General features: G+C 49.0%; 1 protein-coding gene across 1 annotated transcript in view; it reads right to left on the bottom strand.

The window, feature by feature from the left end:
• The window catches only part of TGM2 (transglutaminase 2), a 31,787-nt gene extending 25,939 nt beyond the window's left edge, over positions 1–5,848 (bottom strand). The window contains exons 1-2 of the mRNA XM_041732863.1: positions 5,692–5,848; positions 1,848–2,027 (exon numbers count right to left, since the gene is read on the bottom strand). Coding sequence (XP_041588797.1) covers positions 1,848–2,027; positions 5,692–5,701 — 190 coding nt within the window. The 5' untranslated portion in view covers positions 5,702–5,848. The remainder of the gene's footprint in view (positions 1–1,847; positions 2,028–5,691) is intronic.
• Between the last annotated feature and the right edge of the window lie 20,706 nt (positions 5,849–26,554).

Below are 26,554 nucleotides of genomic sequence, written 5' to 3'. Positions count from 1 at the left end.
GTGCCCAGGCTAGGCATGGGGCTGGGTGCTAATTGCAGCCAGGCTTTGAGGTGAAAGGTCTGGCTTCCTGGTATTGTCCCTCAGGCTTTCCCAGCCCATCGGAGTTCTTGGTAACACAGACAGGGAAGTTGTGTGCCTGCAGAGATAGAGTCCTTCTGAGACTGCCTGCCAGGGCTGCAGAGGTGATCAGGGCAGATTGGCTAGGGCTTGAGATAAGTCGGTGGACACTGGAGAACAGAGATTAGTTGCTGGGTTGGGAAGAGCAGCTGTCCCTACCCCAACCCTGAACCTAGGGCCTAATTACCTGGCACCAGCCTGCCTAGATGAATGGAGGAGAAGAAAGAAAGGGGCTGCCTTGAGAGTGGGGGAAGAGAAAGAAGGTGGGAAGTCACAGGTAGCCCCCACCAGCAGCTCCTCTACTGTTCCCTTTCATAAAGGACTGTCAGCCCACAGCAAGGCCAGGGGTGGAATCCTGCTTTGTCCCTCACTCACTGTGTGACCTGGGCAAGTAAGTTGACCTTTCTGAGCCTCAGTATTTTCATCGGTAAAACAGGGTCTCATTATGCTTCGGAGATGGGAGGATTTAGGACAAGCATGCATATGGTAGGTGCTCTACAGCTGCTGTGATTCTCCTCACCCCAAGCCTGGCTCTTCTCAGGGTATCCTGTTATGCATTACAACCTTCCACTTTACAGAAAAAGAAACTGAGGCTAGAAAGATCAGAAGTTCCTGAGGCTCCTTAGGTCAGTTAAAAAAGGCGCCAAAGGTGCTGGTTGTGTGTCAGAGGGGGGCACCCCTGGATAGTGGGTGTATCCCGCCAGAAGGGGAAGGGGAGGGAGGAAAGGCCTGGGGTGGATATCCAGGGCCAGTCTGCAGGCGCATTGATAAGCCTTATCACAGGGCTGCCAGGTAAATACAGGCCTCAGCCTGTTTGCTGCTCTCTGTGCCCTCATAGGTCTCAGAAAGAACTGGCCTTTCTCACCCTTGAGCAGAGTCCCAGCCAGGCAGCCCCTAGCTGACCTCAAGGGAGTGGTTCCCTCTAGAAACCAAATCCAGGAGATTTGGCATTCAAGGCCCCTTTCCCTGGAGTGGCAACTCAAGAAGACTGGGGGCATGGGGCATCTGTGGATGGGGTGGCTGGGGCCTCAACGTCCCTTTACCCATGCCTGGACCCCCTGGAGCAAGAGCAGCAACAGCTGCTAATGTCTACAAGGCCCTCCCCCCATGGCAAGCCCTTCCGCCCTAACAACCCTCCACCACGAGTGCTTTGCATAGGATAAAACTCAAGCTCGGAGAGGCTTAGCAACTTGCCCAACGTCACGCAGCAAGTAGGCAGTTCAGTCTGCACCAGGGCCCAGGTCTGTCTGTCTGTCTGTCAGCTCCCCAGCCTGAGGCAGCCCCCTGAGGCTTGGAGAAGGAACTATGGGAATATGAAATGCTCCCCTCAGAGAGACGGAGCCAACTGGGTTCTCTCCACCACCTGGACCCGATGGGGTTGGTCTGGCTCTGTGGATTTGGGGAAGTAGCTGTTGGAAAGCTGTTTTGATGTGAGGAAGAGCGGGCAGGATCTGGATGGACCTTTGTGGTAGGCAGCTGAGCCCCATCCCTTGGTGATAACAGGTTTTCGGAACCCGGGTGTGCAGCCCTCTTGTTTATGAGGCTGCGTGGCCCCGGGCATCATCCCTCCAGTCTCTGGACCTCAGCTCCCTCATCCGTTAAATGGGGCTGCTGGCTGCTAGGAACTCCTTGCGGGGCAGAGGAACGGAGCCGCGTGCCCCACTGTCAGGGGGCCGGGAATCCCAGAACAGAGCAGGTCAGGCCGGGCGAGGGGCTGTGGAGCTACTCACCCGTCACGGCGCTGAAGGTGAGGCTGTCCACACTGGACTCATAGCTGCGGCCGGTGAAGTGCAGGGTCAGCCAGAAGGGCTGGCCCCGCCGCACCACCAGCCTCTCCCGGCACAGGCCGGCCGTGTGGTGGTCACGGCCATTGGCTTCCAGCTCCAGGTCACATCTCTCGAGAACCAGATCTACGGAGACAGTGGGAGTGGCGTGAGCCATGGTGGGTGGCCTCCGTCAGCCGGTTGTGATGCCAGGACTCCCGGGACGTGGGGACCCCCGGGGCCATCGGGGAGCCAGCCCTCTCTAGAGAATGGCTACCAGCCTGCCCCCTCCCCATCTCCCAGCCCGCCCTGTCTCCCCGGGACTAGCCGGGCCACACGTCCCCAACTCTTGACCATGACCAGGTCACAAGGTCATGCCCACTGGGGCGTGTTGGGAGAGGTCTCTGCCACCTTCCAGCGGTGTGATCTCGGGCAAGTCCACTTTCTGGGCATCACTTTGCTCCCTTGTCCACAGGACCCTCATGAACCACTGGGTATACGGTGCCTGGCACGTCACACATGCTTACTTCAAGGTGAGCTATTCTGGTATTACTGAAGGATTCTTTTGGCAAAAATGAGGTGGGGGGGCAGCCCCAGTGGGGTGGTGCAGCGGTTTAGCGCCGCCTGCAGCCCAGGGCGTGATCCTGGAGACCCTGGATCGAGTCCCGCGTCGGGCTCTCTGTATGATGCCTGCTTCTCCCTCTGCCTGTGTCTCTGCCTCTCTCTCTCTCTCTGTCTCTATGAATAAATAAATAAAATCTTTTTTAAAAAGGATGAGGTGGGGAATAGTATTTGGCGTAGGTTATTTGCACGGGCTCTGCCTTTTAGGTTCAATTTTCAATTTACCGGCAATATGGAGTGAGGAACGTGTTCAGCTGAGCGCTGGGACGCAATCGACAGAGACACTCTGGGAGACAACTGGCGGAGGGGCCGGTTTCCTTAACAAATAAATTGCATGGAGAAAAACATAGTCGAAGGGAGAAACTATAGTTTAAGAGAAACTAAAGAGACATTTGGGCTTACTGTGCTGTGCGGTCCTCCTCTGGATCCTTAATTTTTTTTTTTAAGATTTTATTTATTTATTCATGAGAGACACAGAGAGGGGGAGAGAGAGAGAGAGAGAGAAAGAGAGTGAGAGAGAGAGAAAGGCAGGGACACAGGCAGAGGGAGAAGCAGGCTCCATGCAGGGAGCCGGGCGTGGGACTCGATCCCGGAGCCCCAGGATCACGCCCCCAGCCGAAGGCGGTGCTAAACCACTGAGCCACCCGGGCTGCCCTGGATCCTGATTTTATTTTATTTATTTTATTTTTTTAATTTTTATTTATTTATGATAGTCACAGAGAGATAGAGAGAGAGGCAGAGACACAGGCAGAGGGAGAAGCAGGCTCCATGCACCGGGAGCCCGACGTGGGATTCGATCCCGGGTCTCCAGGATCGCGCCCTGGGCCAAAGGCAGGCGCCAAACCGCTGCGCCACCCAGGGATCCCTGGATCCTGATTTTAAAAAAACTATTCTAAACTTCTCTCTACTTTGATCTATGTTCAGCATTCTCCATAATAAAAAGGTTTTTAAAATGACAGGGGGTTTGGCATCTTCTGGACCTACATTTTGATCCTGCTGTGCTGCTGTGTGATCCTGGGCAGGTCTCTCTCCCTCTCTGGGCCTCCTCTGAAGTCTCAAAAGGCCGCTGTGAGGACTAGGAGAGGAGGTTGTGCACCCTTTCCCCAAGGCCCGGCCCAGGGCACAAGTCGGGCATGTGAAAGCTCTGTTTATAGTTTCAGAGGGAGCTGAAGACCAGGGCGGAGGCCGGGGCGGTGGTTGGTGGAGGTCTGAGGGAAGCGCAAACCTCATAAATCTTGACCAGCTCAAGGTCACGATTAGGAAGAGTTGTGGGTTCTTTGGAGAGTGTGTGGTCCAGCGGAGGCCAGGGGCACGGTTTGCCCACAGTCACCCAGCAACTGGGTCCTTCCACTGGGGCATCGACCCAGGTCCCTTGCTTCTGCCAAGGAATATCCCAGAGCATCCAGTGACTGCTGAGGGAGGGCTCTGACATGGCTCATCTCCACTCACACCTCACAGCCACTCTGCCCACACAGGTACAAGCACCCCTCCACGGCGCAGAGGGAGGTCCCACGGCAAGCGGAGGCCTTGGGATTTGAATGCAGGGCTGTAGGTTGGGGATCCTGCACTTGGAAACCACCTCATTCACAGCTCAGGGTTTGTCCTCCATCCCCCCACTGCTTCCTTCCCCTCCTTCCACCCCTGTGTTGTTCAGATGTGGGACGTCCCCCGCCTCCAGGGAAAACTTCCTGCCGCCCTGCTGGGGTGGGGAAACACTGTTTCTGGAAACTTCTATCCCAGAAAGTTTAAGCAGGAAAGAGACCACCACTGTCTCTTGGGAGACCAGACAGAGATGGTCAGTTCCTGGGCTGGGGCAGGTGGGGTGATTTCTTGGGCGATTGTCTGAAGAAGGATTTCCAGAAATCACACCCAGCTCCAAAGGTACAGAAAACACTGAGCAATAAGATCACAGGATTTCTGCACTGAGAAAGGACCCGAGGTCTTCCAGGCCAGTGGGACCCCTGTAGGAAGTAGCCACCGTGGTAAGAGGGCACGTAGCTTATCACAACGGGCATCTCCAGGGTCTCCCGGCCTCACGAAGCCTCTCTTGGGGTCAGGGATGGGAAAATGCAGTGCAGACAAGTGGCCACCTAGGTCACCCATTACAGCCAGCACTGAGCTGGTTTTCAATCCCATATGTTGGGGAGCAGATCCCAGAGAGGGACAGAGGGGACTCAAGGTCACACAGCAGGTCAGGCAGGTCCTGGTTCCTCCCTCCTTTCCCTTCTCCATGGCCCCCGCCCCCCCGATGTCCCTCCTCACATTCCTTCTCCCCCCTCCTGCACCTCCTTCCAGGGACCACCGTGTGCAGAGACCATCTTCAAATGGACTTGACCCAAGAGTTAGCCACCCCACAGGGGCCAGCAGCATTAGTGCACTGACAACCTCCACTGCTGAAATCCCTCCCAGCCCCTGTGTGTGTGTGCGCGCGTGTGCATGTGCATGTAGGGGGCGGGGAGCAGGTAAGAAACTAATCACACCCCTTCTCCACTCCTCATGGCTCTCACAGATATATCAAGAGCTGGCAGTGCCATCCATTTTACAGGAGGGAAAACTGAGAATCAACAAGTGGCCAAAGACCAGAGTCGCAGAACCCGAGGGCTGGAGGGACCTTAGAGAGCAGGTCTGCCTTCAGCCCAGGTCCCCATCAGGTGCTGGAACCTCTTCTTTGGCCACCAGGGCCAAGGAGTCAGCCAGGCATCGCTTGCACACCACTAGGGAGGACGTGCACACCTCCTCCCAGCTGGCAGGAGCTAACCAAAGCCAAGTGTTCTGAGGCTGGGCCAGACCCCTCCACATAGCTTTGTGCCGCCGGGCACGCAGCAGGGACCCAGCCTCACTCATTGACTGAGGACAAGAGACAGCGATTCAGTGGCCCAGTACTTTACAGTTCACGACACACCTTCATGTTGCCTCATCTGATCCAGGGAGGCAGGGGTTAATGATCCTGCCCTGGGGATGGGGAAAGTAAGGGCCCAAGCTGGGCCAGGACTGGGACCCAGGGGCTTCTCACCCAGCCCCGCCTTCCCGTCACTCCCAAACTGGGGACTTAGGGACTGAGCCCCCCCCCCCCCCCACCGCCAGGTGTTTATCACCCCCCTCCCATGGCAGAGGCAGGACCACTGAGACTGGGGAGGGATGGCCAGGCGCAGGGCGCCCGAGTGGTGGCGGCGCTGACCCTCATACTCACCCTCGGCCATGGTCAGGTGGTGGCGGTGGCTCCTTTGCCTGGTGGCTGGACCCTGCAAGTGCGACCACTGTCGGGCAAGCACTGGCAAGCCTGGGAGAGATGTGAACTTATAGCCCTCGCTGGGCGGGCAGGGGGCGGGGCCGCCGCCGAAGGCGGGGACCTGGTGGGGCCACCTTTGCCCAGGCTGGGCCCAAGCTCTCGGCTGCCCCGCTCCGCCAGTTAGGGTGCCCCCAGGGGCAGGAGCCGGAGGGAGGGAGGGAGTAGTGGATGGGCAAGGGCGCCCCCTGGGGGAGTGGATAGAGCAGCAAGGGGACAGCGAGATGCAATTAGACCGGGACACACAGACACACCTGGACACATAATCAGACCTCGGGTAATAGAGACACTTAGGCACAGAGATGTACACATGCAGGTACAGACACAGAGTTGCAGCAGGACACAGCTTACCTGGATACACAGACATGGATCAAACCCAGATCCAGAAGACACACGTGTGTGTACACACACACATTCACTCAAATAAAGATATAGAGGGACACAGACACACAATCAGAGGCATTGGGATGTAGACACTCAGTGACACAGACACACCCCAGCAGATACAACAGACAAACCCCGACACACGGACACTGTGACATGAACGTCAGATTAGAATCAGACACACAGGGGATCCCTGGGTGGCGCAGCGGTTTGGCACCTGCCTTTGGCCCAGGGCGCGCGATCCTGGAGACCCGGGATAGAGTCCCACGTCGGGCTCCCGGTACATGGAGCCTGCTTCTCCCTCTTCCTCTCTCTCTCTCTCTCTCTCTTTCTGTGTGTGTGTGTGTGTGTGTGTGTGTGTGTGTGTGTGACTATCATAAATAAATAAAAATTAAATTAAAAAAACTTTAAAAAAAAAAAAGAATCAGACACACACATGCATGCAATCAGAGACACACGCCAGGATATTGATACAGCCAGATACACACGGCTGGGTCCCCATCCAGAGCCACCCACAGATAAGCAGGTGTCCAGGTGCACCCAGCTCACAGACAGACCTCACAGACACTGACACATCATCACCGGGTGTGGACACAGAAGCAGAACGGGGCACCCATAGACACATGAGCCTGCACATACTCAGAGGGACCCACACGCAGACGCGGACTCAGGTGCAGACATGCAGACAGGCCCACGAAGACAGGTACACCCACACCTCTTCCGGGAGCCAAGCTATGATCTGACACTCCCATCCACCCCTCAGGCCCCCTCAACATCCATGCACCCATCAGGCCACTTACGCCTCTTGCCACCACCCCCTCCCCCCACTTCATTGAGCTTCCTTGCAGATCCACCATGTGTCAGAAGGGACCAAAGCCAAACTTCCAGGGACTCAGCCTCTGGCCCCTGGACCCCAGCACCCTAGCTGTGTGTCTCTAGCTCCTCAGCCTTCTGTGCTTCTTACCTGCCATGAGACCTGAGCAGGGAGGGTCCCTGGAGAGCCTGGGGCCTGTCTGCCTTCCCCAGTTGTTGTCTTTTTTCTAGAACAAATTCCTTATCTACCGTTGGATCTCGACTACCAAACTGGCCTTTGTTTCATTCCTGTGTGGCACAGTGCAAGGAATAAACCCATGTTCCTTTAGTGGATGTTTGTCCCTGGGCCCAGTGGGCTCTGCCCGGGGTCTCAGTGACCAAACCCATAACCCAGGGCTGACCCATAAAATATAACCCTGTGAGCAAACCTTGTAATTGCCCCATTTTACAGATATGCAGATGTTGTTACAAAAACTCTTTCCTGCAACTGGTAAGAGATCAGAGGGAGAAGCAAGGTGAGTGGGTGTCAGTCAAGAAACCGTTTTTTTTTTTTTTTTAATATTTTATTTATTTATTCATGAGAGACAGAGAGAGAGGCAGAGACACAGGCAGAGGGAGAAGCAGGCTCCATGCAGGGAGCCCGACGTGGGACTCAATCCCGGGACCCCAGGATCATGCCATGAGCTGAAGACAGGTGCCAAACTGCTGAGCCACCAGGGATCCCCAAGAAACCCAGTTTTGAGTCCCACTCTGACCCAGAACAGTTGTGTGGCCACGGGCAGGGATTTGGGCTCTCTGAGCCTCAGTTTCCCCTCTGTAAAATGGGGACCTGGAGTGAGACTCCACCCAAATGACTGAGGTTGAACAGCTAGTAGATAAGGAGCGCTTGACAACTGGAGTCCCTGAGTTTGGGAACAAAAATGCCAGTGTCCCAAAACCTGGCCAGGAGGGACAGGTGAGCTCAAAGAGAAACAGGAGGCCCGAGCACAGGCAGGCTTTGCAAAAGAAGCTCTGCAGGCTGCATTTTTCTACAATCCTGCCCTTCCCTGCCCCAATCGAAAGGGTAGATTTTGCTTTTATCTACTATTTTCTGTTTGGAAATGATGGGTTCTTCTTCACTTGGGACTAATTTCCCTTTGTTGCTTCTGGGAGCTCCCTGGAGGACAGGAACCCACTTGAGTCTTTTCAGAATACCCCTCAGGTTGTTCCTGGTAAGGGGCTTGACACAGAGCCCCAGGCCTTTCCCCGACCCAGATAGCTGCCTCTTCTTCCTTCCTCTCCCCTTTCCAGAGAACTGTGGCCACCTGAGTGATGCAGTGACTTGAGCAATCAAGGGACAGTTGGGGTCAGCTGGTTTCCAGGAAATGGCAGGCAGGGGCCAGAGCCCAGGCTGGGCCTAAACACGTGAATTCCAGGCCTGGTGACCACGGGGCCCCTTGCCCCACTCTAGGCTTCAGTTTTCCTGTTTGTTCAGAGGGGCTGGGAAACCCTGCCTTGTTTTCCCTTATTGGACAAGTAAGGATTCAAAACTCCACTTTACTAAAGGAAAAACAGAGGCCCAGAGCAGGTGATAATGGGCTCAAGGTCTTCAAAGAGTATAGGCAGGGCTCTTCATCATCCTCTGTGGGAGAAGTGCCGTGCAATGGTCAGATGGGGAGCAGCTGAGATCACTCTTGGCTGTGTGTGACTCTGGGCAATTACTAGACTTCTCTGAGGCTTGGTTTCCTCCTCTACAAAATGGGTATAACAAGGAGCCCCACCTTTGGGGATCAGAGATAAAATCTGTTCAGTACTAGGCACAATGACAAGTGCCCAATAAATGTTACCTAAAGTTTTTTTAATGATGATACCATCAAGAATCAGGACTCCCCTTCTTTCATAAAAGGGATAGTCTTATGTGTAAGTAAAGCAGGTTGCAGGCAATGTAGAACATTCGGGGTAGAGGTGCTCAAACTCCCCACAGTCTAGGTAAGTCTTGTAGCCAGGTCACTGACGGATGCCTAAACCCCACCATTAGAGAGATCATTCCTTCGCCTCCCTAAGGATCTCCAAGCCTCAAGGTAGAGACAAAGGTGAAGCTTGAGAACTTTTGAATAGCCCCTGACCAGCCCGCTGTGGCATTTAAACCTCACAGTATGGTCTTCATCATTTGTTAAATAAGGAAACTGATGCTCAGAGCAGGGAAGTGACTTGCCCAGGTTCACACAGTCAAGAAGTGGGGGCTTGGAACTCGGGCTTGATTCAAAAGCCTGTGCTGGGGGATTCCTGGGTGGCTCAGCGGTTTAGCGCCTGCCTTCAGCCCAGGGCATGATCCTGGAGTCCCAGGATCGAGTCCCATGTCAGGCTCCCAGCATGGAGCCTGCTTCTCTCTCTACCTCTGTGTCTCTCTTGAATAAATAAATAAAATCTTTAAAAAAAAAAAAAAAAAAAAAAAAAAAGCCTGTGCTGGCTCTTCCATGGTTCAGAGGGCTGTCCTATTCCACATGGCCCCTCAGGGTTGGGGCCTCAGGGGCCTGGGTCATGTTCAGTCCTACAGTCCTTGGCAAGTGAAGCCTCCGAGGGCAGGGGTCCATGCTTCTGAGCCATGGTGTCTGGTGTAGGTTCAATAAATGTTTATGGCATGAGAGAAGGAGGGTTGAGTCAGAGTTGAAGGAAGAATGGTTGACTATCACCTTATATGTTTATTGATATTTCTGTTTTCTGTGATTGCCCATTTTTCTGCTGATCATTCAGCAGAAAAAATTCAGAATGTAGAAGAGTTTAGAGATTTTCCTATTCAAAAGTTTATGACTGATTTCTTTGAAGCTTTGCAAAGAAGGAAGGAAAGGAAGAAAAGAATAAGCTTCAGAGAGTTTGGGTAAACTGCCTGAGGTCACATATCACAGCTGGGCTCCTAGGCCCTGGTTGGACTCAGCCATTTCCCCCAAGGTCAAGGGATCCCCAGGCCAGAGATGGCCCTGGAGGGCTGAGCTGGAAAGAGAGGGAGGGCAGGGCAGTAGCGGGTGGGACCATGATAGGGCATTTGAAGGCCTCAATTTTTCTACCAACTGATGACTAATGACAGATGAGCAGTGTCTGGCATGAGGGAGCCCAGGGGAGAGCAGGGCCAGACTCCCCTGAGGTGGAATGGGGTGAGGTAGGGGTATTAGGACAGAGGACTTATGAAAATGTCAAGGCACAGGCGTGACCTTTCAACTGGTGGCCTGTCTAGGGCTGGGATCTGGGTGGCCTGGGGGTGGGGAGCAGAGAACAGAGTGCCCGACTGGGAAGGGCCCTCCCAGTGTGTCCATTTTACAGGTGGAAGCACTGACCCGGCCCTCTTGTCTGCAGCTCTGCCCTCACAATGCCCCTTAGCTCTGTGACTGTGGCCACTTTGGTTCCCCTTGGTGGGGCTCCAGTTTCAGTTTCTGTGAAAGCAGGAATCACAGGCCAGACCTCACAGGACTGCCGTGATGATGAGGGGAGCCGTGGGGCCAAAAGGAGCCTTCTGAGGAGCTGTCTGCACGGCCCCTCCCTGCTGAAATACCTCGGGGCCAAGTCAAGCTCTTTGCCTGGCTTTCCGAGGACAGATCTGGCCCAACATACCCTCCAATCTCATCACGCGTATCTGCACCCTCCAGCCTCACCAGGCACACCACCGGCCCCAGACATACCCAGAGGTTATCTGCCTCTGGGCCTTTGCTCGAGCCACACCCTCTGCCTGGGACGCCCTCCCGCCTTGATCTCTCGGAAGTTTCACCCAAGCTCTATGCCCTTCCCAGAGGCCACCTCCTCCCAGAGTCCATCCACACCAGGACTTCCTTTCCCACACCGGCAGGGCACTGTCACAGCCTGCCATGAATAAGGACCAGTATATGCATCTGTCTCCCTCCACCCACCTGTTCAATAAATGTTTGTTGAGTGAGTAAGTGACCTGTGGTAGTGAGAGAGAATGAGAGAGAGAGGAAGAGACTTGCTCAAGCCTGAGCTAACTCCAGAGTCTTGACTGGCAGGATGTATGGTGCCAGCTGCCCATGGCAGGACCAGGAGAGCCAGGGTGTGGTGCTGGGGCCTCTCTCAATTCTTGTTGTGTCCACCAGAAATTAGATGTTTGGGCCCGACTTACATCTCCTATCCCAGGAGTAGAAAGACCCCTTGCTGAGCTCGGGGAGGGCAAACAACTTTCCCCAGGCCACACAGCAAGTTACAGAAGAGTTGGAGTGGGGCCTCCAAACACGATACAAAAGTAAATTCTGGCCCTGTACCTCTGTTCCCAATTTTGAAAAGGTAGAAAGTTGTCTTTTATTTAACTTGCAATGTCCCAGGGAGCAGAGTGGCGTGTGGATGATGGGACCAGTGGTGAACTGGTGTGGCAGGGACTGACCCGGGTCCCACGACCCCAGGCTCCAACCCCGGCCCCCTCTTACTGGCTGTGGGGGCTCAAGCCTGAGTCTCCTACAAAAGGAGACTCCAAACCCCTAATAACCTACTGGGCTATGAGGAAGAGATCCGAAGAGGAAGTGAAAGCCCCTCCCAAGGAGAAAGTGTGTTCTATAATCCTATTATCCTTGACCCCACTGAGTAGTTTCAGTTGTTAACTCTCCAGATACCCCAGGGAGTAGAGAGTTGTTGGACTTTTGGAGAGCAGATTCCTGACCATTTCAGGCAGCAAGATTTGCTCTACTCATGGGAAAACCCACTTCGGACCAGACCCGCTACGCATTATCACTTACTTGGCATACAGTCCTAACTAAGAGGTGACATCCTAGTCTGATACAACAGCCCCCAAAGATTAGAAGTTGAGAAATAAGGATCAGAGCAAAAAAGCACTAGATACGGTGCTGAAACAAAAAGAGAGAAAGAGTGATTGAAAAAGAGAGATGCACTCAAAAAACTGTATGAGCAGCAAGCCACACAGGAGCTTGGACTATGGTCACACCCAGGGTCGTTAGCTTTGGGTAAATAGCCCAGATCACTCTGTCCAGCCGCACAAGGCAATCTTCAGCATTCATGACAATGACCCAGAGGCATGAGGACACAGGCTTGAGTGCCCAAGAGACCCCGGTTCATCTTGGTTTACTTTGGTGTGTGATCATGGGTAAGTCAAGGCACTTCTCCAAGCCCTGGCTTCCTCATCTATAAAACAGGGACAAGACCAATAGTGACCCTTCATGGGCTTTCTGTGAGGATTGACACTATGCCTGGTAGCAAATAAACTGTCAAAAAGAGTGGTTGACTAGTTGACAATAAAAAGGCAAGATGTACTGACATGTGCTACAACATGAATTTCAGAACCATTACCCTCTGTGAAAGAAGCCAGTCACAGGAGACCACATATTGTGTGATTTCATATACATGACATGCCCAGAATAGGCAAATCCATAGACACAGACAGTAGATTCCTGGTTGTCAGGAGCTGAAGGGAGAGGGGATTGAGGAGTCATTGCTGATGGGTTTGAGGTTTCTTTGGAGGGGGGTGAAGAAAATGTTTTAAGATCAGATTTGCTGATAGTTGTACAAATCTGTGATTATACCAAAACCCACTGCACTATGTACTTGGAAATGGATGAATCTTACTGGATATGAATCATATCTGAATAGCATGGTTTTTAGAAATAGTAGTTGATTTAAAAACAAACAAAAAGTCAAGAAAAAGCTTTGCAATCTTTTGCAAATAGTACTCCACTCTCATATCAAAAGCCGAACAGAAGCACTTGCATGTGTGCCCAAGGGAAATGGACCAGGAGGGTCTTTAGAGTATTTTCTCCTATGACAAATTGGCCACAACCTTAGCGCCCAGGAATGGTGGCAGTTGAAAAAAGGAAGAGGTAGCCTTCTGCTCACAGCCGTGGAATAAACTCCAAGTCATAATGTTGAGCAAGGAGGAGAAATGGCAGGATATTATGTGGGGAGTGACTTCCACATGACTGTTCACTTTCTATGAGAACAAATAAGGAAATATATGTAAAGTATGTAAATATAAGTATACAGAAGATTTGAAAAAGTCCACTCCAGATTGCTGACAGTGGTGGGAGGGGTTTGGGGGCCATGACTGGGAGGGTGGGCGGCAGTATTAAAGTGGTTTCAGAATTCTCTGGAAGTTGAGAAAATTGTTAAGTGGGGAAATGTTTGTACTTATCTCTTAGGTCATTAAAGATTGATTTTTCAAAAGAAAAGAATCATCCATTTTAAACTTAGAATTAAGCTTTTATAAAAATGGAAATACTCTAAAACAAAGAAATTTTGGCAAAGTAGGTAGAAAAACTATAGCTAGAGATAAAAGAGAACAGAAGTGTGCCAAAAAAAAAATTGCACAGCCAACCCATAAAATACCTTTGTCAATATTGGCACAAACTTAACAAAATCAAACCCACAAACACAGCACATGAATAAAGAAGAAATTCATCATGAGAGCTCCCACATCTGAAATTCAGAATTTTGAGGACTGTGCACTGATTTTCCGTTTGCTCCACAGCCCTACTTATGTCTTACAATGTTTCTGGAGCACCCCTACACACACACACACACACACACACACACACACACACACATGCACATACACTCAAAGAAAGTGCTTGAAAAATCTTTTGCTTAAAAAAAAAAAAAAAAATCTTTTGCTTAGTTGGAAAGAGGGTCAGAGCAGCGAAGGGACTTGCCCAAAGTCAATCAGCTTGGGAGGGGCAGAGGGTGCTCTGAAGTCCACGCTTATAAGCAATCTTGCTAGAATTTCATGCAAAGGAAGTTAAGGCTTGTGGTGAGTGCCTGCTAAGCTCCCTTTTGGGGCTGCTGGAGACACAGGGGATGAACCACCGGATTCTGCAGCCCTCCCCAGCATCTCTGCCCCACCCCCACCCCCTTAGCCTGAGTCATTGGTTGTCTGCCTGACACACCCAGTTCAGTCAATAAGAATCAAACACACTTTCTTTCATGGAAATAAATGACCCTCTAGGGCAGTGGCTGAGCTTGTCTGACTAAATCGAACATTTGTCTGGCTGAACCGACCACTTGTTTCTCCTGCCTGTTTGATGAGCCACTTGAGTGACTGTCTGCCCCAACCGAATGCGTGGAGGTCTGAAGCAATACTCAGCTTGACCCACTTAGCCTGAAGCCACACCTTCCCATCCAAGGGGGGCCTGCAGTCACCGTGTCTCAATGTCACAGGAGGTGGGAAGGTTGACCTCATTCCTGAAAGGGTAGACCTTAGTGTCCAGAATAATAAACTCCAATGCACATGGGTCTCCACAAGTTCATGGACCCCTTTTTGTACAGCTTGTCCATGGGGTGGCTTCTAGGTAACTGCCCTTTTCTATAAGTTTAGTGGGCTGTCAATCAGTAGCCCTACCCAACAGGAGTAAAGGGCAGACCTGGGACCCAAACTCAGCCAATTAGAACCTCTCCTGGGACATTGGGTCTTCCTTTGGATAAATACCTGTGAGCCATCCCCACCTCCTTCCATTTGAATTTTGGGATATTAAGCTGCCCTGAGTCTGTGCCTGTTCATGAAACCAACGAGCTGAATGGGTGCAACCACACTTCCTTCTTGTCATTCTCCCCACAACTCTATGGGGTTTAGAGATTATTGTCCTCATTTTACTGAGGACACGGGCTAAGAGAGCCTAAATAACCTGTTCTGAACCATACAGCAGGGACCTGAATCCAAATCGAAGTCATGAGGGAGCCACAGCTGCCTTTCTAGATCCCTAGTTGCAGTGAAGAGAGGGGAGCAGCTCGGAAATGCAGGTTCTAACCCATGGTCTTTGATAGATGGTTGATAAAATCAGGGCTTCATTGTCTTTTGCCAGCCTCAGTTTGGCCACTTGAGAAATGACGACATTGGACCAAATAATGAATTTCTGATGCTTCTAGAGTCTGTGCTTTCCACATGCTGTGACTGTAAGAGCAGAGTCGTCAAGGCTTGGTTTTCTGATAAACAATTCCAGGGAAATAGAGCTGGTGGGGGAGGGGACCCCAGCGCTCACCCCACTGCAGCCCCCACAGAGGGCTTCCCGAGCTGCCACCCAGCTGGTTGACCCCCAAAGGAGCAATTTGCACTTTCTGCTTTCCTGGCCTAAGATAAAAATACCCCTGTCACATTGGATTAGCATCTCCCCTTTCGCTGAGAATCTTCTCACGGATGCAGGCCCCTTGCTTTGTCAATATTTTCAGAATGTTCAGGTCTCTAAACCAGACCTGACAGGTTGCGGTCTTTTTTTTTTTTAAGGCTGAAATAAGATTAACCCTGTCTTTTCCTGGTGGAGGTGGGTGGTTGGCTTGCTGGGGGACAGAGAAGTGGAAAGAGGGAGGTGACTGATGCCCCATCTCAGGTGAGGACAAATCCCACATCAGGACCTACCTTCATCCCGGGTCACCACCCTCCATGGGTGCTCAGGGCAGTATCCTGGCTTATCAGGGAGCCCAGCGGCAGAGTCGACAGCGGGCTTTAGGGTCAGCCAGCTTCCAGCTGCATGAACTTTTGCAGGTGCCTTCCCATTTCTGTACCTGTTTTCTCACCCCCCAAAAATGGGCATAACGAGAGCATCAACCTCCCAGACTCAGGAATACATGAGTTAGTGCCGGGGACAGCACTGGGCCCAGGAAAAGCTGTACAAATGTTGGCTATTTTTATGACTCCTACTATTCCCAAGGGCTTGGAGGACCTCAATTCCTTTTGCTCCCTTGGGCGTGTGAGAGAGGATGCCGGCGTCAGTAGGCCCCAACTGTGCCAGCTCCACGTGGAGAACATTTATGCACATTATTGCTTTGTGTTGGCTTGTTTCCAGCCCCAGCTGGCTGCACAAAGACCCTATGTTGTCATTCTCTCCAGGAGTGCTCTGTCAGTCTGATGAATGGCCCCGTACCTCAATTTCCAGATGAGAAGGGTGAGGGTCAGAGAGAGCAAGGGGCTTGCCCACGGTCATGGGTGGAACTTTGGGAGCCAGGTTGGGCCCTGGGGTCTGCAGGTTGGTTCCCATTCCATCTGTCCCTTTCTTCAGTCCTGTGTTCTGACACATTCTTTTGTCAGCTGACCACAAAGGGCACCTCTACTCCCCACCCCCACTTGGCTGCCATTAGTAGCCCTGGGAAAAGTGCATCTTTCTGGACCAGTAGGTCCAAGAAAGCCACTGGAATCGCCTTGCTGGCGTTCAGATAGGCCATCCACTGTGGTATCCTGAGAGACAGGGGCCAAGCAGGGCTTTGGCCTTCATTAACCTTCCCTCCCAGGTCCACAGGGAGCAGCAGATGCTGGCTCAGCCACCTCCAGTAGCTACTGTTAAAAGCCTTTCCGTGGCCTGCCCTGTTACAGGTGGGGAAATTGATGCACTTGCCCAGGACCAGGCCTGCCCGGGTCCAAAACCCATGCTTTTTGCAAAATGCCTTTCCCCTGGAAGGAGTCAGTTGTTCCCTGGGGTGTGAATGAGGACACGGGGAGAGCAGGGCAGAGGCTGCTGTTAGTGTCCAGGCCGGAGAGGATGGGGCCCCAGGCTACGGAGGTGGTGGGGCCCTGTTCACACCTTCGTGCCTCTGCCTCTGCTGTTCCTTGTGCTTGTCTGTCCTTCCCAGTCTCACCCCAGGACCACGTGCCCCTCCCACAGCCAGCACGTCACCAGCTGTGTGGCCATCATTCGCTAACCACAACCATACGCTGGGATCTACATTGTCCATCCCTCACCCCCCTCAACCCTCATGCCAATCCCAGGAGCAGCACAGTCAGCCTCGTGACTTTAGACCTTGTCTGTGTACTGATGACTCCCACGTCTTCAGGCTTATCCTCAATCCTAAATTCTAGATTCAGGTTTCTGCGTCCTCAACTCTCCGATGGAACCCCGACCTGCGCCTCGAGAGCCGCCCTTCCCAGTGGATGGAAATGCCACCACTCCATCTGCTCTGGCCTCACACCTTGGAGTCATCCTTGAGTCTCAGGGCACCTGGGTAGCTCAGTGATTAAGCATCTGCTTTTGGCTAAGGTCATGATCTCGGGGTCCTGGAATCGAGTCCCACATCAGAGGCTTCTCCCTCTGCCTATGTCTCTGCCTCTCTCTTTGTGTCTCTCATGAATAAATAAATTTTTAAAATCTTAAAAAAAAAAAAAACCCTTGACTCTCCCCGTGCCACCTGCTCAGGCCCCACCAATATGTCAGCAAGTCCTGATGATTCCACCTTTCAAATATCTTCAGGATTTGAGCCTCTCTTTCAGCCTCTGCTGCCGCCACTCTGGTCAGAGCCACTGGTGTCTGTCACCTGAACCAGGTCTCTGGGCTTCCTTTCTTGTCCCTTCCCCTCTCCTTCCATCCACACAGCAGCCAGAGGGATCCCTTTAGAATATGTCAGATCATGCCACCCCTCTGCTCAAGAACCTGTGATGGCTCCCCATTTCACTCCAATTAAAGCCTAAGTTCTCTTTTTTTTTTAAGATTTTATTTATTTATTCATGAGACACACACAAAGAGGCAAAGACACAAGCAGAGGGGGAACCGGCTCCCTGTGGGGAGCCTGATGCAGAACTCGAACCCAGGACCCCAGGATCATGGCTGGAGCTGAAGGCAGATGCTCAACCACTAGGCCACCCAGGCCCCAAAGCCCAAGTTCTTATCAGGCCCACAAGACATCCATAGTCTGACTCCGTTGTTCTTTGACCTCCTCTCCTACCATCCTCCCCCTGCTGATCTCCCTGACATTCCTGCAGCACGTCAGGCATGTTCTCAGCTTAGAGCTTCTGCATTAGCTGTTCTCTCTGCCTGAGATGCTCTTCCCTGATGTGGTTACTTGGGCATGGTTGTGCATCGGAGTGGGAGGCTGTAGTAAGCTCAGAGGAAACTCGGTAATGATGGGGTAAAGATTTGGCCAACACGCATTAGATGCTGTGTGATCTTAGAGATGGCTTAACCTTTCCCAATTTCCTCATTAGCTAACTAGCTCTTAAGTGAGCTGATTGTATCACTGAGGTTTCTGAGTTATCACAGCTTGTGGGGAGAGATAGGTCATGCCCTCAAAGCCAGCGGGTTCAGCCTTGTAATTTTATCGCTAGGGATGTGGAGGCCCAGAGAATGCTCACACCACCCAGAGACCCAGAGTTAGAGATTGCAGAGGTTTCTGGGGATCAACTTACTTACTGGATAGGTTATTTAATGAACATTTATTGAGCACCTCCTGTGGGTGAGCTATGAATAAGACATAGTTCCTGCTGTCAAGGAATTGTCAGGTCACTGGAGGAAGTAGGTTAGAATTCACTCACTGTGTAAACTCATAAAACTAATAAAACTCATAAAACTAGGGGACAGACTGGGGTTGTGGTGGAAGAGGCTTGGGGGCTGAGAGGAGGCTTGGGGGTTGAGAGAACTCAGACGGGATAGGGATTCTTTCTGTGTGGCAGATCAGGGCAGGCTTCACAGAGGAGGTGACACTTAATCTGGGTTTTGCAGGGATCCCTGGGTGGCTCAGTGGTTTAGCGCCTGCCTTCGGCCCAAGGCGTGATCCTGGGGTCCTGGGATCGAGTCCTGCATTGGGCTCCCTGCGTGGAGCCTACTTCTCCCTCTGTCTGTATCTCTGCCTCTCTCTCTCTCTCTCTCTCATGAATAAGTAAATAAAATCTTAAAAAAAAAAAAATCTGGGTTTTGCAGTATGAGCTGGGTTTGTCAGGCAGATAAGGCAAAGAGAAACATTTCATGCAAAGAAACCTATCTGGGCATTCAGGGGTATGGGAAGGGGGAGTCCCCCAGCATGGCTGGACTTTAGGGGGAAGTAGAAAGAATGTCTAGGCTGGAGAGCTTCATAAGGTCCAGACAACAAAAGGCCTTGTATGCCAGGCTCAGGGTAAGCCATAGGGAGCCATGGGAAAGCCTTTAAGCTGGGGAGTGGTGTAGTTATCCCAGAGTTTTGGGAAGATAATGGTGTCATTATTAACGGTGGGATTTTAGAGCTTGAATTTAATGATTATCTTGATCCCTGGCCCAATTTTAAGGCTAAACAAATCAAGGACAAAGGGAGAAATGATGCCCATGGTGGGTCAGGGGCAGAAGCAGTATGAGTAGGAGTCTCTCTAGGAGGGCGGAGCCTGAGGCTGGGATGTGTTTGCAGATCCTGTGAGGCACACTTTCCCGGGGGGGATTAGTTCCCATCCTTCTGTGACATCTCTCTGTGTTTCTCCCCCGCCCACCCCAGTCCTAACCTGAAGTTTCTGAAAGCCATAGCTGATAGTGGAGCCCACTCCCCACAGGTTCCTTTTCTGGTTGTGTGACCCTGACCATATCCCTTCCCCTTTGAAGCTTCAGTGTTCTCAACTGGTTAATGGGTGTGATCCATGAAGCAACAGCTGACACTGGCTATCAAGCATTCTGGGGTTTCCCCCAACCCCCACTAAAGCCCCAAGGAGGAAGAAGACCAGCCATTATCAGGTATCCTGTCCACTGGCAGGAAGTGTGAGGCAGAAGCTGGCTCTTGGTGAGATGGGGAAACAGGCAGATAATCTGCCTCACTCGCCCAGATGTGGTGACGGATGGCACAGAGCTAAGAGAGACTCTCACTTTTCTCGTTCTGATCCCTATGCTCCTCTTAATGTGACCCTAAGATCTCAACAGCTGTATAAATCAAGGTAGTACAAAACATGCACTAGGAGCTCCTCGCAATACCAAGGAGCCCTGAAGAAGGACAGACGCCCTTTTCTGGTCCCCACAAACACTTGGCCTGGCTGAGCCCAGCTGGTAGTAGTGACATCAGGTCTCCTTGCCCGCAGACCTCCCCAAGGCCTGACAGATACTCAGGAGGGGCAGGGTTGAGTCATCGATCCAACTGTTAAAGACCCTTGAGCATGACCCCACCCTGTCACAGCCTCCACAAGCACTCAAGCCTCGCACTTGGGAAGAGTCGCGTGGCTTTGGCACTTGGCCACTTTTCGCTGGAGAACCATCACCATGTTAGAGTCAGGATTATCTTAGGAGCTCAATTCTACCCTCAGGTTCCTAGAGAAAGAGCCAGAAATCCCTCAGGCAGCAAATGAAAGGGCACTCATGAGTTGGGGCCACTCTGGGCCCAGTTCTGTGCCAGGCCCTGAGGGAGACAGAGCAATGAGGCAGGCATGTTTTCTTTCTGTGGCTTTAACAGAACATCTCTGGTTTTCTCCTCATTGATGCTAATGGGTGTTCACTGTTCAAAATTTATAAACTACAGAAGAGCCAAAAGAAGAAAGTAAAAGCCACTTCAATTATTGGAGGGGCACCTGGGTGACTCAGGTGGTTAAGCATCTGATTCTCTTTTTTTTTTTATTTAAATTTTATTTATTTATGATAGTCACACACAGAGAGAGAGGCAGAGACACAGGCAGAGGGAGAAGCAGGCTCCATGCACCGGGAGCCCGACGTGGGATTCGATCCCAGGTCTCCAGGATCGCGCCCTGGGCCAAAGACAGGCGCTAAACCGCTGCGCCACCCAGGGATCCCAAAGCATCTGATTCTTGATTTTGGCTCAGGTTGTGATCTTCCAGTCATGAGATCAAGCCCCACATCGAGCTCTCTGCTCAGCATGGAGCCTGTTTGAGATTCTCTCTCTCTCTCTCTCTCTCTCTCCCTTACCCTCTTCCCCTCCCCTCTACAGACTCTCTCTTTCAAATAATAAATAAATAAATCTTTAAAAAAATAACACCCCCAGAGAGGACAATTGCTGGCATTTTGTTGTATTTCTTTCAGTGTTGCTAAATCATATTTAAGTTTATGCATATTTGTAAAAAAAAAAAAAAAGTTGATGTGTATTTGTAAATTTATGTACATATAAATAAATTTCCAAAAAAAAATAAATTTCCACTTATATACACTTAAAATAGAATCTCTTCCACTCCTCTGACAAATGTTTACCAAGCCCAGGCTCTGTGCCGCATGCACGTGGGACGCACAGGTGGACAAGACAGGTGTGGTTCCTCCTCTCACGAAAGAAAGCTGCCTATAAGGACTATCTTGTCATCTGTTACTTTTCAGTGTGTGTCTAACAGTTTTCAAGTCACATGTGTATTATCATGGTGCATTGGTCATCTAGATCATGACTAGATAGACCAAGCCCAATTTATCAAACCCCTTTTGTGGCACATTTGGGTTGTCTCCCATTTTTCACTAGGTTGACAGTAGTCATTCCTGAAGCCATTGGTTATGCTAGGTTGGTTCCTTCAACATCCACTTTCGGGCCCCTGGGTGGCTCAGTGGTTGAGCATCTGCCTTTGGCTCAGGTCGTGATCCTGGGATCCCAGAATCAAGTTCTGTATTGGGCTCCCTGCAGGGAGCCTGTTTCTCCTGCTGCCTGTGTCTCTGACTCTCTCTCTCTGTTTCTCATGAATTAAAAAAATCTTAAAACAAAACAAAACAAAAAAAAACCCATACACTTCAATCTCTTCCCATGTGCCTTTCTGTGCTGCAGGGGCTGGAAGGGTGAGGACTGCATTTCCCAGACTCCCTTGCAGCTAGGGTTTGGAGACCAGTTAGGTCATGCCCATTAAATGCCTATGGGTGAGATATGGAAGATAAAAGTGAGGTGCAGGTCTCTTTTCCTGCTCTGGCTGCTTCCTGCCAGTGGAAGGTCATTAGGATTCTCTGCAGCCATGGTCTCAGTGTCCAGTCACCACCCTGTGGGTGTCCAGGGGTGGTGATGAGGATGTCAACACCATCTGATCCCTACATTAAAGCTAATGTGACAAATTCCTGAAGACAGCAGCCCCAAGCTTCTGGGTTGTGGTGGAGGCAGTAGCTCCCATGGGTAGGCGGCATGACGGGGACTTTCTGAGTCACTCCTGGAGGCCTAGCCCACTCTCTAGATCTTCCCATAATTTTGCACCCAACTTCCCGTATTAAATGTCTTTTTTGTTTAAAGTGGGAAAAGTAAAAATAATAATGATAATAAATAGAGCGGTAAATGTAATTTCTGCTTCCTACAACTGAATTCTGAGTGACATAAGCTACATCTTTGAGCCTGTTCGTGGTTATTGCCTCAGGGTAAACTTCTAACCATGGAATCAAGGATTTGCCCTTTGTTGTTGTTGTTGTTTAAATAGTTTTATTGAGATATGATGAACACATCATAAAATTCATCCATCTGAAGTGCACAGTTTAATAGCTTTTAATATATTCATAGTTGTTGATCTTCACCACAATCTACTTCCAGGACATTTTCTTCACCCCAAAAAAGAAATTCCATAGCCATTCACGTCACTCCACACTGTTCTCCCAACTGGTGCAACCACTAATTTACTTTCTGTCTCTATGGATTTGCCTATTTAGGAAATTTCACATTAATAGAATCATACAATACATGGTCTTTGTGACAGATTTCTTTCACTTGGCATAATGGTTTCAAGGCTCCTCCATATTGTAGCGCATACCAGAACTTTATTTCTGTTCCATGTCAGACAATATTCCATTTTACGGATATCCCACATTTTATTCACCCATTCATCAGTTGATGGACATCTGAGTCATTCCTGCTTTGAGGGTCTTGTGAATAATGCAGCTGTGAACATTTGTGTACACATTTTTGTGTAGATGTAGCTTTTTTTTTTTTTTTTTTTTTTTTTTTTTTTTTTTTTTTAGATGTAGCTTTTAATTTCTCTTGGGTATATACCTAGAAGGGGAATCACTGGATTATATGGATTATATGGTAACTGTACCTTTAACCTTTCGAGAGACCACCAGACTGTTTCCCCAAAGTTGTTGTATCATTTTACATGCCCGCCAGCAATGCTTAGCTTTCCATTTTCTACACGTGCTTTCCAAGACTTAATATTGTCTCTTTCTAAAAATTATAGCCATTCTAATGGGTGTGAAGTGGTATCTAATAGTTTTCACTTATATTCCCCTCATAACAAATGATGCTAAATATCTTTTTGTGTGTTTGTTGGCCACTTGTATATCTTCTTTGGTGAAATGTCTATTCAGATCCTTAATTTTTAAATTGAGTTGTTTGTCTTTTTATTATGTTCATGGATTGTAAGCATTCTTTATGTATCCTGGATACAAATCCTTTATGAGATATGTGCAAATATTATCTCCTACTGTTGGGTTGTCTTTTCACTTTCTTGATGATGCTGTTTGTAGCACAAAAGTTTTTAATTGTGATGAAATCTAATAGATCTATTTTTCATTTGCCATTTGTGCTTTTGGTGTCATATCTAAGAAGGCTTTGCCTAACTTAAGTTCATGAAGCTGTACTCCTATGTTTTCTTCTAAGAGTTTTATAGTTTAACTCTTACATTGAAGTCTATGATCCATTTTTATTTGATCTTTGTGAATGGTGTGCATGTATACATTCAGTTGTCTTTGTCGCAAGACTTCGTTCTCCCATTGAATGGTCTTGGCATCCTTGTTGATAATCAACTGATCATAAATACAAGGGTTTGTTTCTGGATTCCCAGTTCTATTCTCTTGATCTATCCTAAACTTAATGCCAGCATACACTGGCTTGATGACTAGTTTTGTATTGAGAAGTGTGAATCCTCCAACTTAGTTCTTCTTTTTCAAGATTGTATTCACTCTTTGGCGTCTCTTGCAATTCCATATGAATTTTAGGATCATCTTGTCAATATCTGCAAAAAAAGAGCCAATTGGAATTTTTAAAAAATATTTTATTTATTTATTCATGAGAGAGAGAGAGAGAGAGAGGCAGAGACACAGGCAGAGGGAGAAGCAGGCTCCATGCAGAGAGCCTGATGTGGGATCAATCCCGGGTCTCCAGGATCACGCCCTGGGCCAAAGGCAGCACTAAAACACTGAGCCATCCAGGCTGCCTGCCAACTGGATTTTTTTTTTTTAAGATTTTATTTATTTATTCATGAGAGACACACACAGACTGAGAGAGAGAGAGAGAGAGAGAGAGAGAGAGAGAGAGGCAGAGACACAGGCAGAGGGAGATGCAGGCTCCATGCAGGGAGCCTGACACGGGACTTGATCCTGGGTCTCCAGGATCAGGCCCTGGGCTGAAGGCAGGTGCTAAACCGCTGAGCCACCCGGGCTGCCCCTCAACTGGAATTTTGATGGAGATTGTCTTCAATCTGTAGATCGATTTGGAGAGAATTGCCATTTTAACAATATCAAGTCTTTGGATCCACAAACATGGAATCTCTCTCCATTTATTTAGATCTTTTACTTCTTTCAACAATATTCTATGATTTTCCGCATACATCTTACACATTTTTTGTTAAATTTACTCCTAAATATTTTATTCTTTTTGGTACTATTACAAATTGAAATTTTTCTTAATTTCATTTCAGATTATTCATTGTTATTGTGTAAAAATGCAATTGATTTTTGTATACTGAACTTGTATTCTATAACCTTGCTGAACTTGTTCATTAGTTCCAAAAATTTCTTACTTGATGCCTTAGGATTTTCTGTGTATAAGATGATGCCATCTACAAGTAGAGATAGTTTTACTTCTTTCCAATCTGGATGCCTTTTATTTAATTTTCTTAACTGATTGCTCTGGTTTAAAACTCTAGTACAATGTTGAATAAAAGTGACAAGAGTGACATCATTGTCTGTCCTATTACTGACCTTAGGGAAAAAACATTTAGCTTTTTTGCCAATGAGTAAGATGTTAGCTGTCGGTTTTTCATAGATGCCCTTTATCAGTTCAGATCACCCATTTTTTAAGGCTTTGTTATGTTATATGAATCATGCCCCTTAACATGCCAATCATTCTCCTTGGCCACTTCCTTTGATGACCTAGGTGACCATGAAGGTGTAGACTCCAGATATTATCAAAACTCTCCAAGTGATGACTAATCAGCAGAGAGAGAAAAAGAAAAGGAAAGAGAGAAAGAGAGAGAGAGAAAGAGAGAAAGAGAAAGAATCACCTCCCTTGATCAAGTTACAATACTTCTACTCACACAATTTAATGTAGAACTGGCTCTTTGGTGACTAATCATAATGTGGATTCCTTTATGAACTTCAACTAAATTAGTGGTTCTCAACCTTGTCAGTCCAAAAGTCCCTCCCTCCCTTTAATAACTTTATTGAGGTAAAGCATTGTTATGTGTCAATTTGGCTGGGCCACAGTACTCAGATATTTGATCAAACATTATTCTGTTTTTGTGAGGATATTTTAAAGATGAGATTACCATTTAAAACAGTAGACTTTAGGGATGCCTGGGTGGCTCAGCGGTTGAGCGTCTGCCTTTAGCTCAGGTCGTGATCCTGGGGTCTGGGATCAAGTCCCACATGGGGCTCCTTGCAGGGAGCCTGCTTCTCCCTCTGCCTAAGTCTCCGCCTTTCTGTCTCTCTGTGTCTCTCATGAATAAATAAATAAAATATTAAAAAAAAATAAATCAGTAGACTTTGAGTAAAGCAAATTACCCTCCATAGTGTAGGTGGGCCTCATTTAATCAGTCGAAAGCCTTAATAGAAAATGATTGACCTCCTTGCCCCTCCTGCCTCTCACCCCCACCCCTACCCAGGAAAGGAGAATTCTACTAACAGACTGCCTTCAGACTCATACTCCAATGTTGGCTCTGCCTCCAGACCTCCAGCCTCCGGCCTGCTAGTCTACCCTGCAGATTTCGGATTTGCCAGCATCCACAATTGTGTCAGCCAAATACTTAAAAGCAAGCAAAACAAAACAAAACAAAGAAACCTCACCACACTCTGTATAGATAGATATAGATAGTGATATAGATCTCTTTCTCTCTATGAATATATATGTATACACACACATACACACAGAGAAAGTGCACCTAAGTGTATAGCTTGATGGACTTTCACAAAATGACCACAGCAGACCAAGAGAGAGCACATGATCATCACTCAGAAGTTCCCTTGTGCTTTCATCCAATCATGAACCACCCAGATGTAACTGTTGTCTTTTCTAATAGATTCGTTGTGCTGATTTTAGAACATTATATAATGACATCATTCGGTACATACTCTTTTGTGCCTGGCTTCTTTCACTCACCTGCATGTGCCCCTGAGATTCATCTGCATTGCCATGTGTAGTTGTAAATAGTCCATCCTTCTCACTGTGGAGTATTCCATTGTGTGGCTCACCTCTGTTAGGTATCCTTTCAGCTTTGATGGATATTCCATTGTTCTCAGTCTGGGATTCTTACAAACGGTGCTGCCGCCGCCAACATTCTTACACCTGTCTTTTGGTGAACATGTATAACATTCTAGTTGGGTATAAACCCGAAAGTGTAATCGCCAAAGTTCCCTTTTTATAGCAATTTTATGCTTCCTTTCATTTTGATTTTCTGAAATGAAATTCATGGACGATAATCTCCCAACACACTTATATGTCAACACTACACCCAGTCTATAATATGAAGGAGGTATTCAAAGGAAGTAATTTATACTAAAATCTTGTGTATTTCAATGTGTTCTTGGGCACAACTATCCAACAAGACATAAAAACCTATATCTACTCATAATGAATAGTTTGGATTCCAGAGACGTAGGCGACCAGACACCATTATGCACAAGAAGTGCAGGAAAATGACAGGGCAGGAGGCACAGGTGGAAATTAAAATAAAAACTGTTGTTAGGGCAAGAAGCAACAGACCCGACTTATTTGTGTATGATAAGAGGAAGAGAAATAACCTTAATTGAAGTAAAGAGAACATGCCAAGACA

This window comes from Vulpes lagopus, chromosome 18 (genome assembly GCF_018345385.1).
Source record: "Vulpes lagopus strain Blue_001 chromosome 18, ASM1834538v1, whole genome shotgun sequence".
NCBI lineage: Eukaryota > Metazoa > Chordata > Mammalia > Carnivora > Canidae > Vulpes > Vulpes lagopus.
Note: the sequence above shows the minus strand (reverse complement) of the source record. Positions and strands in the feature narration are given on the sequence as shown.